At 46.7% G+C, this 16058-nt stretch overlaps 1 protein-coding gene across 1 annotated transcript; it reads left to right on the forward strand.

Annotated features, from left to right (window-relative positions):
- Positions 1–8393: 8393 nt before the first annotated feature.
- mrps16 (mitochondrial ribosomal protein S16) lies at positions 8394–15658 on the forward strand. Its single transcript, XM_072244824.1, has 4 exons — positions 8394–8477; positions 10446–10482; positions 14316–14576; positions 15329–15658. Exons 2-4 carry the CDS (start codon positions 10470–10472, stop codon positions 15466–15468), a joined length of 414 nt encoding a protein of 137 aa, XP_072100925.1. The 5' UTR covers positions 8394–8477; positions 10446–10469; the 3' UTR covers positions 15469–15658.
- Positions 15659–16058: the final 400 nt, after the last annotated feature.

The raw sequence follows: 16058 nt of genomic DNA on the forward strand, positions 1-16058 counted from the left end.
CCAAAGCAGAACCTGTTTGTTATCCAGGGACCTGCAATGATGTCTGAATCATCCAGGCTATTACATGCACCAATGGCTATTGGTCTGACCAAACCTAAAATGCACAATTATCTCCATCAATCTGGTCGCAAAACACCAGAGACAACAGAGACAATGACAAAAGAAATCTGTTCTGAAGTTCGTAATGCATCTGAACAGGAAGCTTTTCCTAAAGCTAAAGCACCACAACGCGATGACTCCCAGCCAACAACTGAGTGTCCACAATGCTGGGACCACGCTGGTCCATCGTAATCTGCGGACTGGCTTCTCCACCAGCAAACTCCAGGGCATATTTGGTGAGCGTGATCAGGAGCTCATTTCAGTTATTCACAAACATAAGCTATTACTAGACTGGAAGGTAAGCTATGGTTCACAAGAGAAGTTTCTCAAGCATCCACATGAGCTAAAGAATAGATGGTGGGTGCAAAGAGAAACTCACCGACAGTCAGAATGCGCATATTTGTCATCACTGTTAAAGCCCACCCCAAGAGAGCCAAAAATCGGTGGGAGGAGAAGATGGTGGCGCGATGCAGCTCGCAGCAGCCACTCTGGTGGTGATGTCTGTTATTTGTCAAGTCGGGTGCCATGCACAATCCTGATTTGATGGAGACGGATGTGAGAGCATGGAGGAACATCTGTTGAAACTTCTGAAATGCCTGCTTCGCTGCCGCTGCTACTGTGTGGTCCGACATCTCCAGAGGGGAAGGCCCCGAGTCCTCGGCCTTGCTTGTTGCTTGGTGGCCGGGGCAGGGTCGAAGCACTTGGCAGAGGATGGTGCTTGGTGCTTGGTGTCGGAGGGGCTGGTCGGAGGCTCGAAGTTTTCGGACGGACTCAGAGTCCGCTGCGGTCGGGTGCTTCCAATGGTGCTGCATCGGCAAATTGGCGGCGCTTGGAGGTTCATGGCAGGGAGAGTTTCTCCCTTCTGCCGCCTGTGTGAGATGATGAGTCTATCGGGACTTTGAGACTTTTTTTTACCATGCCCATGGTCTGCTCTTTATCAAATTACAGTATTGCTTTGCACTGTTGTAACTATATGTTATAATTACGTGGTTTTGTCAGTTTTAGTTTTGGTTTGTCCTGTGTTTTCTTGTGATATCATTCTGGAGGAACATTGTATCATTTTTTTAATGCATGCATTTCTAAATGACAATAAACGAGGACTGAGTGTCCTCATAATCTAATAAACAGAGGTGAACTTATCGAGGACAAGGGGGAGGTTGGAAAGGAACACCTTGAAGGTATCTTCAGTCATGACTCTGTCCTCACTTGTGGACATGAGCCCTTCCCCCTGCAATCTCTCCACTTCAGGCTAACTATCACCAGTGAATGGTAAGAGGTTCTAATGACCATATGACAAATATAACATTTGTCACTGAATTTAACATCATTGTCTACATCTGGACAGATGTTGACATGTTCATGGACATTTGAGATGTTGTAATTGTGCCCACTTTCAAAAAAGGCCACGGTGAGATCTTCTTTCATCTGCTACATTGGCCTGGGTCTTTCTCAACCACCCACTGGCCCAAAAACCATCTGCCTGGACTTCATATAGTCTTCACTACACAACAAGTCCCAGAGAACAGCACCAATCACGACATGTGCCCTTGTTTGACCTCACTAAAGCCTTTGACTTCACCAGGAATTGCGGAGCGCTCCCCTCAAACCCAGAGAAAGCTGTCTCGACATTTGCCTCAAAGCGGCAGATGAACCATGATCGTAACCAACAGGTCCATGGCAGTTCAAGTGTCAGAGCATCAGCCCGACATATTTTTCATTCCTTATCAGGAACATGCTGTTTCTCATTCCCATGAGCCTCCAGCTGAGATGGAACAAATGCACACGTGTCATCTTCACACCAGGGCCAAGGTTACCCTCAGGAGGCAGGCCGCAGAACGCAGACGGCGCTTGCATTTACTCACATTTGGAGGCTGAGTTCCACGTCATCATCATCATCTTCTGAGACCATAAGACCGAAGGACATAAGTCTTAGGCACCTCTGTGTACTGTAGCTAGGGTGCCTAAGGCTTTTGCCCTGCATTTGTCAAATGTGGAGTGGATCCGTAAATCCGTAAATCTGTCAGGAGCAAAGGACGTTTGGAATGACGAGGGTTGAGAGATCCACAACATCAGGATCAGGTTTATCATCACTCAGGTATGTTATGGTTTTTTTCTGTGGCAACAGTACAGTGCAATACATAAAATTACTACAGTACTGAGCAAACATCTGAGGCAACCTAGCCATACGTATATAGGTATCTTTTGCACAGTACTGTGGGAGCAGAATTAGGCCGTTCAGTCATTGAGTCTGCTCCGCCATTCCATCATGGCTGATTTATTGTCCTTCTCCGCGTAAGCTTTGTTGTCCTTACTGATCAAGAACCTGTCAATGTCCACTTTAAATACACCCAATGACTTGACCTTCACAGACCTCTGTGGCCATGAATTCCACAGTTTTACTATCCCAGCTGAAGAAATTTCTCCTCATCTCTGTTCTAAATGGATACCCCTCTGTTCTGAGGCTGTGCCCCCTGGTCCTAGACTCACCCACTATAGGAAACATTCTGCCCACATCCACTCTACCTCTTGAATATCTCTTTCAATATTCAATAAGTTTCAATGAGATCCCTCCACCCCCAACCAACTCCCCATTCATTCTTCTAAAATTCTTATTCAATGGAAAAAACCTCGAGGGTAGGCCTTACTTTGAATCTGGAGAACAATGCTCCTCTGCTAACCTGCTCCCACTGCAGAACTATGGTCTCCAACAGTAAAGGCCCACAGCTAACCAGGAACCCCTGGACCACTTCTACGTGTTGCCAGCAGGTCAGTAGCGTAGCGGTTAATACACCGTTTTACTGCACCACCGATCAGCAATTGGGGTTCAATTCCCACCACTGCCTGTAAGGAGTTTGTAAGTTCTCCCAGTGACCAAGTGGGTTTCCTTTGGGTGCTCCCACGTTCCAAAGGCACACGGGTTAGGGTAAGTAAGTTGTGTGGGCATGCTATGTTGGCGCCGGAAACAGGGCCACACTTGCAGGCTGCACCCAGCACATGTTTGGACAGTGCTGGCCATTGATGAATAATGATGCATTTCACCGTGTTTCGATGTACCTGTGAAAAATAAAGCACCTCTCTGTACAGGCCAACGTAGATGATGAAATCCACCATTGCCATCAGTGTGCCAGCACAGCTTTTTTGTTACCTGAGGGCAAGGTGCTAAAGATCAAAACCTCAAACCTGGCACAGAGCTCACGGTCAGCAGCGATTCCTCGCCTTCGACATTACTTGACCAATTTACAGCTGGAACCTCGAAGATCTGCAAGTACCATTTTGATGCCAGAGAGGTCAGCCACCCCCAAGAGGACCACAATCTTGTCGTGGTTTCGCGACTCGTGTGCCTCAATGAGTTGGAGAGCTTTGCTGGCCGGAACCACGGCTTCGTAGGATTCTGTGAATAAAACATGCGAGAATTCATGCCAGAACATGAGTGATAAACACTGTACATAGACCCAGTGTGGTCTGGTTCGGAGCCACGGGCGTGAGTCTGCTGGAGGCTCTTACTGAGACAGGAGAAGGAGGAGGAACGATGCATCTCTGCCTGGCTGAGCGTAGACTATCGGCCATTTTAGCAAACTCCCTCACAGGTGTATTAGCGAGGCTGTGCGAACTTGATCAGGCATTTGTTGCATGAAGAGTTCTTTAAAAATAAAACAAGGAAGGTAATTGCCCAGGGAAGAAAGCGTGCATTCTATTAGTTCTGAAGGCCTAATGCCACCCAGGCCGGGCAAGGAGAGCAACTGTTTGGTGAGTTCAGACACAGGCAGCCCCAAAGTCTGTAATGGGTGAGGTTTCAGAGTGACATACTTATCACGCGCAGGCACGTCTTCTCGTAGACTCACCGCTCTCGCTGCAGTGGAAGTTCTCAGCGCTGCTACGACGTAGTGAAATTTGGTTGTGTCCATGGTGATTTCTCACTGCGTGAACCTAAGGAAACCACGCAGTAGCATGCAGCTCCAAACGCTCTGGCAGCTTCAAAGCGGCTGTGTTGGTCGACATGTTGTTGAGTAACTCTGGAATTGTCCGAGGGTGTCGGGGTCACCAGTGTAGGATTTTATGAATGAAACATGGGAGAGTCATTTTACATGCTTAACAAAAGCCTCAGCCCTTTACAAACAAACCAAAAGCAGTCGCCCTACACTGTCGTCATTACGTCAGACACTGTCTCTTAAAGTGAACACAATGACGGTGTTTGTCAATTATGTGGAACAGTTTCTATGATGGGCAATATGTGTCATCTGTTACCCGTTACATGACCCTATACAGGCCCCCAGCCCAGAATTCATCAAAAACTGGCATTCTGAGTCTGTCTGGAGCTTGTACTCGGGTTCGATGTGCCTAGGTTGGAGTAACCGCAGGTGTCTCTGGCTCGTCCATGTGCTGACATGTGCATGGTCACATTGTGATGCTGGGGATATGGTAGTGGAACCATTCAGGACTCGGTGGGCTGGTTTAAGGTGATCGATAGAAATATATTCAGGTTTTCCCTTCTTATCTATGATAAAAGTCTTCTTGCCCCCTCCCAAAATGTGTAACGGGCCATTGTAAGAGGGCTTAAGGGGGTGTTGATGTGCATCATGGCAGACAAAAATGAATAAGGTAAAATGCAGGTTACGTTCTGATGGGAGGTTACATTCTTTACGCCATGGTGGGAGGCAGGAATAGGTGTAAAAGAATTGAGGTTGCTGAGGAGGGCGGAACGCTGCTGAGATGTCAACCAGGCGGTCACGGTGTCAGGAATAAAATCACCCGTCCCCCATAGCGGCTGCCCGTACACAAACTCAGCTGCAAGTCCTCCTTTGGAGCCCTCATGAGCCCCTTCAGGACCCTCGGGAGACAATCATGGAGGCAAGCCTGGACGTCTGGGTTGGTGGGTTGGTCAGCTGCCGTGCCGGCATAGTCAACTCCAACGTGTCTGGCATCGGTGGTGGGCCATGAGAGGCAATCAGCCACAGCATTATTTTTCCCTCAACGTCAGTCAGGAATTCCGAAATGTGGGCTAGGTGGCTTTGCCGCCGTGCAGACCAAGGGTCTGAGACTTTGACCATCGCATGCACAAGGGGTTTGTGGCCAACAAACGCAGTGAAATGCTGACCCTCCGGCTGGAAACAAAACTGGCGGACGGCCAGGTAGTGACCGAGAAGCTGGCGGTCAAACGTACTGCATTTCCTCTCAGGGGAGAGGGACGGAGCTGCCGGCTGAAGAAGGCGAACGCCTCCAACCAACCGTTCGTACACGGTGCCCAGAGCATAGTCTGAGGCGTCAGTAGTGATGGCTATACGTACGTCGGGGAGTGGGTACGCCAGTGGGATCGCGTTTGAAAGAGCTCATTTGGTGATGTCAAACGTTGGTCATGCTCAGCGACCAATCAAACATGCATTAGACAGAGTCGTCATGGGGAACTTACTGGGGATACACGGTAACGACCCAAAGTCCTTTGCATCCACACGCCTCCAACAGTCCTTTGAAGCACATGCCTGAGCAGATGTCCAGCAACTTTATCCAAGATAGAGACCCATGTGTAGCGTCATCCACTGAAGAAGAGTGTCACGTGTCATGTCGCATAAGTCCGGATCCTGCTGCTGCTGGTGGCCTCCAGCGAGGGGTCATCGCTCTCTGCCTTATAATCAACGGGCGACACTGGCAGCACGGTCACTCGAGCGTCTGTGGCACAGAAAGGGTGCCCGTAATGAACAATAGATGACCCTGGAATCTGGAGCCTACGGTGTTCACCTCCGATGTAGGGTAATGTGTTGTCTGTCACCCATTACATTACCCTACGGCCTTGTGCTTTGGTTCTTGGTGGGGTCACCCATGCCAGACAGGTCAAAGGGTAGAGGACAAACTAAAAGTGATCCACTCGTCCTCCAGGTTTGGGGATTCAGCACAGGCCTAACAGCCCTGACTGGTCAAACAAAACTGTTAAAGATACAGCAATGAAGAATCCTTTTGCATCCGAGCCTCCGGAGGTATTCCTGAGCCTCCGCCTAAGACTTGCGTGACTGACGGTAGTGAAAACCGAGAGGAAGCTACTGGCATGACGAAGGAAGCCCTGAACACTGCCAAGACCATGACCAAAACTGGCAAAGGACAGACAGGTGGAGGACCTTCATTGCTGCCCTAAACACCTGCAGGTGCAATGGGCAATAAGTAAGCAACAAGTCAAGTTTACTGTTATTTAACTACACACATGAACATAATGCATATAATGTATATAGAAATAAGACGTTTCTTTGAACCAGGGTGTAAAGCACAGTGGTACACATAACACATGACGACTTAGGAAGGTAAGGATAAAATCTACAGATGAATCACACATAAATAACATGAATATTCTTCGCATAAGTAAACCAACATCAGCGACCTCTCCCATGCCGACATCCCCCAGCACCGAGGTCCCATATATTCATTCCGCTCTGGTGGGCCGGCCACTTCTTTTGCGTCACTCACAAAATGCTGGAGGAACTGGGCAGGTCAGACGGCGCCGACCCCTCCTGAAACATCGACCGCTCATTTCCCTCCAGACACTGCCTGACCTGCTGAGTTCCTCCAGCATTTTGTGAGCGTCGCTCAAGATTTCCAGCATCTGCAGAATCTCTTGTGCCCCCACATTTGTTTTTTTTTTGTGTGAGCCTAACACCAGACTCCTGAAACAAATACATTACTGATTCCTGTGATGGACAGGCAGAGCAATAGATTCAGGGATGCTCTCAAAACCTCCTTGTACCTGCCAAGAGCTGGGAATGCCTGGCCCCAGGCCGCTCAGAATAGAGAAGAAATTCAGAACAGGGGTAAGAACCACCAGCCCACATGTTGGAACCATGCAAAAGCCCAGTGTAAATGTTGGAAAGCCAACTACTCAGAGACTGCTTACTCTTGTCCATAGATGCTGCCTGACCTGCTGAGTTCCTCCAGCATTTTGTGTGTGTTGCTTTGGATTTCCAGCGTCTGTAGAATCCCTCATTTGTTTTGCATACCCATCCACCCCGCAAATAAGGAGCTCTTTGAGATGAATTCCCATTCTCCTCGAGTTTATTGAAAGTGTTGATATGAGGCCTCCATCGGTCAGGGTCAACCATGGATGTTGTGTCCTGGCTGTCTCGATATGCAAGCTGGGCGGTACGATATGGAGAGCAAACTGTTGCCCGTGTAGCAAGCTCCCCCCTCTCCACGCAACCAATACACCCAAAGGAACAACAGAGACTGTTACAGTTTAGTCCAGCAGCATCACAGGAGCTGCCAGTCAGAGTAGGACTGCCTTAGGGACTCCAGCTCCAGATTTTTCCCTCGGGGTTTACTCCCAAAGCCCTCCTCATGAGTGGGTATAGCGCAAGGCAGTGGTGGCTTGACTTCAGTTATTCTTCTCCTAGGTGAGCTGCCAACCACGTCTGACGAGCCCCATCTGCCCAAAGCGACTGGGTTTAAGGTGCCAGTAACCCACCTTTGCCAGACATTCCACCCTGCGAAAATTCATTTCAGGGAGGTAGCACCATCAATTTGCAGGAGACTCCCGGAACTTCCGGGAGAGGTGGGATGTCTGCAATAGAGTAGCTCCTTAGCAGCTAGCCAGCTAGTTTAAATAACGTTAGCTATGCTAATGAACGAATGACACCTGTTATACTCACCTCAACATGTCTTTTGCAGTCTTAACCCACCATGGGCAATAGAAAAGTCACTGTTGAAAACAGTGCAGCAAGCAACACTCTCGTTATTTTTGACCCCTATTAGGCAGGGGTACACTTTAGGGTAGTCTGGGGTGACGTATGTTTTATATTTTCTTTTTTTGGAACACTCAGCCATGGCTCTCTCTCTCTCGCTCACTCTCAAAAAAATCGATTTCCGGGATATTGTATATAATTTGCGGGCATCAGGGAGCCACTATCAATATGTGGGGGGGGGGGGAGACTCCCAGAACTTCTGGGAGAGGTGAGACGTCTGCTTTGCCCCTTCTGTCAGTAGAAATGGTTCTGCCAGACTTAGTATTTAAGACACACGTGAAGGCCAGGAGCTGGACTTGGTTGTCTGAGGCTATTTGAATCGCAGACTGGGAACATTTAATGGGTAGTGGGAGCTTGTCTCCAATATCATTCCTGGCTATAACAACTTTAAAAAAACCACAAAGTATTGATAAAGTATAATAAAATTTGCTGCCTTGTCCTCAAAGTGTAGCAGTTTTCAATCGGCAAACACCTGCATTATAATTCACTCTGTGAATTCTGGCAGCAACCGTATTAACCTGCAGAAACAATGCGCCAACTTTCTCATTTAATCCGTGATTGACAACTCCGCTCCAGGGTTCGACTTCCGGTTCAGAGTGCGGCAAGATGGCGCCGTCCAAGCTTCAGCTGTGAGAGCTGGGGAGTCGGAGAGCGGTGAAGGTGAGTGGGAGAGCCGACTGAACAGGAATGCTCAGGTGCCCAGTCCCGGCTGTGAGCTCTGTAGGCAGCTCTTTCAGCTGTAGGGCGTGTGTACGGTATGGAAGGGCAGTCGTCGCGGCCTCTTCAACCTCCTCCTCCTCTTATTCCGGAGCACTGGCCAGCTCCAACAATCGTGTCCCTTTGATACTCAGTGCAATTAACCTTCACTATCAGTTTCCTAAGAGTTGGCTTATTCAGTGGCCAGAAACTCAACTGGCTCAGCTGCATTAAACAAAACGCGGCTATAAGACGTCTCGCAGCATTTGATTCATTTCCCGAATCTCCAAAGCCGTTCCACTTTCTGAAAGGCAAAATTGAAAGGCTTGAATAGAATGGCGTGCAGTGGTTGTTTCCATTAGTGGAGTGTCTAGGACCAGAGGGTACAGCCTCAGAATAAAAGGACGTCCCTTTAGAACAGAGATGAGTAGGGATGATAATCTATGGAATTTATTGCCACAGATGGCTGTGGAGGCTAAGTCATTTAAAGCAGAAGGTTGATAAGTTCTTGATTAGTAAGATGTCAAGGAAGAAGGCAGGAGAATGAGGTTAAGAGGGGAAATAAATGCACCAGGATTGAATAATGGGCAAACTCGATGGGCTGAATGGCTCACCTCTTATAGAGGCTCCTACATCCTATACAACACACACAAAATGCTGGGGGAACTCAGCAGGCCAGGCAGCATCTGTGGAAAAGAGTACATTTGACATTTTGGGCTGAGTAAGAAAGTGGGAGGGGGAGTGGGGAGGAAGAATCACAAGATTATAGGTGAATCTCGGAAGAGGTGAAGTAAAGAGCTGGGAAGTTGATTGGTGAAAGAGATGAGGGCTGGAGAAGGGGGAGTCTGATAAAGGACAGTATCTGCAGATTTCCTTCTGTATCTTACAATCTACTTGTGAGTGTTATGGAACACTCTGCAGTTGCCTGGATGAGTGCAGCACCAGGAGCTCAATTCTATCCAGCTTATTTAATTGACATTCTTCCCCCCGCCCCCCACCACCATTGACCACCCTGAACATTCATGCCCTCTTTCACAGACAGACAATGGCTGCACTGTCACCACCTCCCAAACCCATTATCTCTGCTACTAAGAAGGACAAGGGCAGCAGGTACCTGGAAGAATCATCATGCAGACTGCAGTAGTTTAAGATGGCCGTTCACCACCTTCTCAAGGGTGATCAGGATGAGCAATAAATGCGAGCTGGCACTGTCCAGATTGTGACGATGTAACATTGTATACATGATGAGTTTTCATTTGGAAATACTGGACCTATAATTGCAGCACATCTTAAAGGCTCTAATATAAGAAATTGGTTATCAGCTTTCAATGACATTGCATGGTGTGGTACAGGGTGCTCAGGTCTCTGATCTGGGCTTTGTTAAATGGTCTCTGCTAGAAAGGCTGTTTGGGGCTAAGTAGATATCAGAACTCTTGGTCGATGTGAAATGGGGGCAAACAACCTGGGTTTTAGGGTATTGATCTTTCCCCTGTCACTCCTTTTGGAAAGAGTTTGAGTGTGAGGATTAGAAAGTGACAAGTTCAGGATGGGAATTAACTAAATTTTAAAACACAGACACCTTGATGTGCATAGAAAAGACTGAACACGAATAACATGGAAGCTTGCAGTGCAGAGGGATAATATTAATAACTTATTTATAGAGCATTTTTCATGCAAACAATGTAGTTCAAAGGACTTTACAACGAATAAAGTGCAAGAGTAAAAATAAAAGAGACAATGCTGTGATATAGTCCATAACATCTCCCTGGCCAGAAGAAAGCTATTGAAACCAATGCCATAAGACTATAAGATGCTAATAGAAACTGTTTTGGCCTGTCAGCCCTATGTAGCTTTCTCATAATTTTATTCTCAAATAACAAATGTAAATTAATTTTATTGTTAATTTATTTTATTCATTTCCCTTTTCCCCAGGCATAAAATTGGAAGAGGAAAATCATGGTACATCTTTGTAAGTATTGTTTGAATTTAGTGCCATCCAGCTAGATTATATTGTTAGCTTTGAACTCAGAAAGTGTTTAACTCTGTCCGCAAGGTCAGATCATTTTACATGGGTTGCATTTATGCTTGATGTCTCTGCAAGGAAATTGAGGGAGCTCTGGTGCCTAGCAGTTCCTAATCCCACTCCCTTCCCCAAAACATCCATGATATTTTCACTCTTTCCTGGTTGTATTCCTACATTTACGACCAAAGTGATTTGTTAGTCTTGGCGGAAATTTCCATGTCGCAGTTCTAGTTACTCGTTGACCTCATCCATTCCTGGTTAAGGCTGAATCTTTCTTGGTCTACCACTGTAACCCTGTGCATCTGACAATGCCTCAGCTCTATGAACGAGATGTCATAACCTCAGTTCTCAGCTTATGATTGAAATCCCTATAATTGTTCTCTCCTTATGTGTAGTTTTCCATCTCTCTATTGTCCACTTGCCTCTCTACTTACTTCAGCTGTTGAGAAATCGAGCTGGAGGAAATTAACCCTTGCTCCCTTGATCACCTTTCAGTACTTGAGGTTCTGTAGTTTGGGTGCTCCCTCACCTTGTCCCCATCTGTCATCACCACTTCTCAGTCCGACTCTCGTCTTCTCCCTGGCAAGTCATTCCCAACTTCACTGTGAATACTCAGAACCCTGAGACTGAAAAGGCTAGAATTGTGTGGCAGTTTATCCCATCTCAAAGTGCTTCTCAGGCAGTGAATTACTTTGAAGTGATGCCTTGCACTAGGCAAAAAACAGCATCAATTTTGCATAAAGCAAGGAAACAATTTTTAAAAATTGCATTGTTTTCAATAGTATTGGTGGAGGGAAAATGTGGTCGGGGCATGACATTTTTACAGAGCTGTGGCATTGTTAACAGCAACGATCATGGAGCTGAGGTTTCAGTTTGATCACCCTCTCAGTATACGTTCTGATCCCAAGTGTTGCTGACTAAGTCAGACTACTATCAATTCTGGAACATTCTCCCATAAGTCAACGTAAATTTATTATCAAAGCATATATCTGTTACCCTATATTACCTTTACATTTACAGAGGAAAAAATAAATATAATAGAGTTTACGAAGAACTATACATAAGCAGGCAAAGGAAGACAACCATAGTCATAAAGCACAACAGCCCTTCAGTCCATCTAGTCTGTTCCAGACTTATTGTGCCTAGTCCCATGAAGCATAGCCCTGCATACTCCTCCCATCCGTGTACCTGTCCATACTTCTCTTAAATGTTGCAATTAAACCTGCATCCACCACTTACGTTGGCAGCTCGTTTCATATTCTCACCACCCTCTGAGTGAAGAAGTAGTTCCCCCTTTAAACATTTCACCTTTCATCCTTAACCTATGACCTCTAGTTCTAGTCTCAACCAACCTCAGTGGAAAAAAGCCTCAAAACTTATAAATAAGCTTCAAGACCTTGGGCTTAGTACTTCCTTATGCAACTGGATGCTCAATTTCATCACTTGCTGACCCCAGTCAGTTCAATTGGCAACAACAATCTCCATCAGCATAGATGCACCACAAGGCTGTGTGCTTAGCCCCCTGTTCTACTCACTTTACATTTATGACCATGGCTAAGCACAGCTCCAGTGCCATATTCAATTTGATACCACTATCGTAGGGCAAATCAAAGGTGGTGATGAATCAGCATATAAGAGGGAGATTGAAAATCGTGCTGAGTGGTGCCACAACAACATGCTCTCACTCAGTGTCAGCAAGACCAAGGAGTTGATTACTGACTTCAGGAAGAGGAAACCGGAGGTCCAGAGGTGGAGAGGGTCAGCAACTTTAAATTTCAGAATGCCTGTCTGGGCCCAGCACGCAAGTGCAATTATGAGGAAAGTATGGCATCACCTTCAATTCCATGGGAGTTTGTGAAGATTGGGCATGACATCTAAAACTTCAACAAACTTCTATAGATGTGTGGTGTGGAAACACCAGTGTTAAATGGAAAATCCTATGAGAAGTAGTGGACGTGGTCCAGTCCATCATGGGTAAAGCCCTCCCCACCATTGAACACAGCAACATGAAACGTTGTCACAGGAAGGCAGCATCCATCATCAGAGACCCCCACCACCCAGACCATAGTCTCTTCTTGCTGCTGTCATCAGGAAGGAAGTTCAGGAGCCTCAGACTTACCCCACCAGGTCTAGGAACAGTTACTATCCCTCAACCATCAGGCTCTTGAATCAAAGCAGATAACTTCACTCAGCTTCATGTGCCCCATCATTGAAATGTTCTCCCATTCTATGGACTCACTCTCAAGGACTCTTCATCTCATGGTCTCGATATTTATTGCTTATTTATTATTATTATTTCTTTCTTTTTGTATTTGCGCAGTTTGTTGTCTTTTGCACTAGTTGAAAGCTCAAGCTGGTGCCGTCTTTCATTGATTCTATTATGGTTGTTATTCTGTTATGGATTTATTGAGAACATCCCCTCAAGAAAATTAGTCTCGGGGTTGTATATGGTTCATGTATGTACATCAATAATAAATTTACTTTGAACGTGTATGCCTCTATAAAATCTCCCCTCATGCTCCTATGCTCCAGGGAAAATCTTCCTAACCTTTTAATCCTTTTCCTATAACTTAGTCCTCAAGCCCTGGCAACATCCTTGTAAATTTTCTCTGTACTCTTCCGGTCTTACCGATACCTGTCCTGCAGGTAGGTGATCAGAGCTGCACACAATACTCAAATTTTGGCCTCATCATTGTCTTATACAGATTCAACATAAAATCACAACTCCTGTACTCAATGTTCTGAGTTATAACATCGATGTGCCAAAAGCTGTCTTTATGGTTCTATCTACCTGTAATGCCACTTTCAAGGAATTACGGATTTGTATTCCCAGATCACTTTGTTCTGCTGTGCTCCTCAGTACCCCACTGTTCACTGTGTATGTCCTACCTTGGTTTTTCCTCCCAAAGTGCCACAATTTGCACTTAAATTCCATCTGCCATTTTCAGCCTATGTGAAAAAGAAGACGAACTGTAAATTTAAAAAAACTATCCTGAGAACATGTGTTGTAAAGAGTTCTTGATAGAGAGTCAGTTCAGAGTAGTGATGATTGAAGTTATCCAAACTGGTTCAGGGGCCTAATGGTTGTGGAGTAATAACTATTCCTGAACCTGGTGGTGTGGGACCTAAGGCCTCTGTACCTTCTACCTGATGGTAGTAGTGAGAAGACAGCACGGCCTGCGTGATGAAGGTTTTTGGATGTGTTTTCCTTGTGGCAGTGCTCCATGTAAAAGTATTCAAAGGTGTGAAGGGCTTTGCCTGTGATGGACTGGGCGGTGTCCATCATTTTCCGTGGCCTTTTCTCTTCCTGGGCATGAGGTTTCCACACCAGACTGTGATGCAACCTCTTAGGATACTCTCCACTCTGTATCTGTAGGTCTGTCAAAGGTTTTGGTGACGTGCTGAATCTGTGGAAACCCCTGAGAAAGAAGGGGTGCTGTCATGCCTTCTTTGTGATGACACATGTTGGTCCCAGGCCAGATCCTCTGATATGTTAGTGCTAAGGAATTTTAAGCTATTGACCCACTTCACCATCGATCCCCTATTTAGGACTGACTCATAGACCTCCAGCTTCTTCCCCCTGTAGTCAATAATCAGCTGTTTAGTAAGTGTTTGCCTCTTTCTCCTTTGAAAGCCAGCTGGAGATTTCTGCCCTTGGACTACCTCGCCCAGCCACCACTTGCTTCCTCGCAGCATCCCCTCAGTGCGCAGGGCTTGGCGGGGGTGGGGGGGTGGCCTCAGTTCTGGTGATAGAAGAATTTGTGTCATTTCTTCCTCAGCTCCGGCATTGCTGAAATACTACCACCGAGGGTTCGTGTGCATCCGCCTGGCTCTGGGCGGCTGCACCAATCGCCCGTTTTACAAGATCGTGGCTGCGCACAACAAGCGGGCCCGAGATGGCAAGTACCTGGAGCAGCTGGGCTCATACGACCCCATGCCCAACGTCTTCAATGAGAAGCTGGTCAGTTTGAATTTGGACAGGATCAAGTATTGGCTGGGCTGTGGCGCACAAATGACGAAGCCAGTCGCCAAGCTGCTAGGTAAGAGTGCCCCTTGTGTTTCATTCCTCACTAATTTTTTTGAGTTACTCCTCTTTCAGAAGGATCTGGGATTTGAATAGTCATTTGCTAGAGACAAGATGTTGAAGATCTCAGGTATCAGCCTAATCCTGTCAGGTGTAGGTAACTACAGCACAGTCCCCACATCACCCTCCCTGTCCCGCCAACACAGGCTGGAAGGTTTTCGATGTGCTTCTGAGCCATCGCAGGCAGTGCTGTCCCATGATCTAACACCAGGGGGAGCTGGTGTCCAGTTTAATTTTGTGTTTGTTGCACTGTGAACCACCCGCTGGATCTGGTCAGCCGGGATATGTGACCCCAGAGAGGGCGTAGTTTGGGTGGACGGACAGATGGCAAAGGGTTCCTCACTTAAAGGTCAAACTGTCCGTGTCTCAGTTCCAACAGCGAGCCAGTGGCGTGGATGGTGGACCTCCTCCTTCGTGGCTCCAGTGACCTCCAGTGTGGTCTGTGTGGAGTTTGTACCGCGTGACCACCCAGGATACCTCTGGGTTTCCTCCACACCCCAAAAGTAGGCAGCTTGGTGAATTAATTGACTACTGTAAATTGGTCCTAGTGTGTAGATAAAGAGTAGCATGTGGGGGAGTGGGAGGGAATATCGGGAGAATAAAATGGGATTAACGTATGGGCTGAAGAACACATAACCATGCCATGTGACTGTGAGAAACTGGAAGTTGATCCACTAAACGCTAACCTGTCCCTTGTTTGATTGCTAGGCCTGTCTGGCTTTTTCCCTCTGCACCCCATGACAGTGACCAACGCAGAAAGATTCCACCGGGCACAAGCACTGAAGGCAGAGGCTGCATCGGAAGAAGAGGCTGCGAATGCTGCGGAGGATGAGCAGCCAGCTGAGTAAGGGGCTGGGGTCAGCAGTTGTCTCCTGCAGATGGACAGTTACAGTCAGCTGTGTTTAACGGAGTGTTGTCTGCAACAAAATGATGAGATATCCCTTTGAATTCAACCTGTATCTGTAGAAGCAAGTAGTGTTGTCATAGGGATTATTCCCAGTGTACTAAGAATTGCACATTAAAGCCAGTGTCTTTTAATATTGTGTATCTCCCAGTATTTCATTAGAATATGATAGCTCAGAATGCTCAGACACAGTGCAAGATGGGAGTGGCATGTCGTATTTATATCGTAACAGTTGGCTGTTTATTTCAGTTCATCTGAGCACAGTGGAACCCTTTTCAACTCAAATGTTAACTAATTGAAGCGGTTGTTCTTTCAAATTTTAACTCTACTTCCAGTTTCTGCTGGTATCAGGGAATTGTTCTGGGTAATTTCAAATGACATAATCTTGCCGTGCAGACATATGCTCTTGGCACAGGAGGTCAACACACAAACTGCTGGAGGAGCTCAACATGTCAGGCAGCATCTATGGAAATGAATAAACCGTTGACATTTCGATCCAAGACCCTTCAGCAAGACTGGAAAGGAAGGGGGAAG

The sequence above is a fragment of the Mobula birostris genome, chromosome 27, assembly GCF_030028105.1.
Source record: "Mobula birostris isolate sMobBir1 chromosome 27, sMobBir1.hap1, whole genome shotgun sequence".
In the NCBI taxonomy this organism is placed as follows: Eukaryota; Metazoa; Chordata; class Chondrichthyes; order Myliobatiformes; family Myliobatidae; genus Mobula; species Mobula birostris.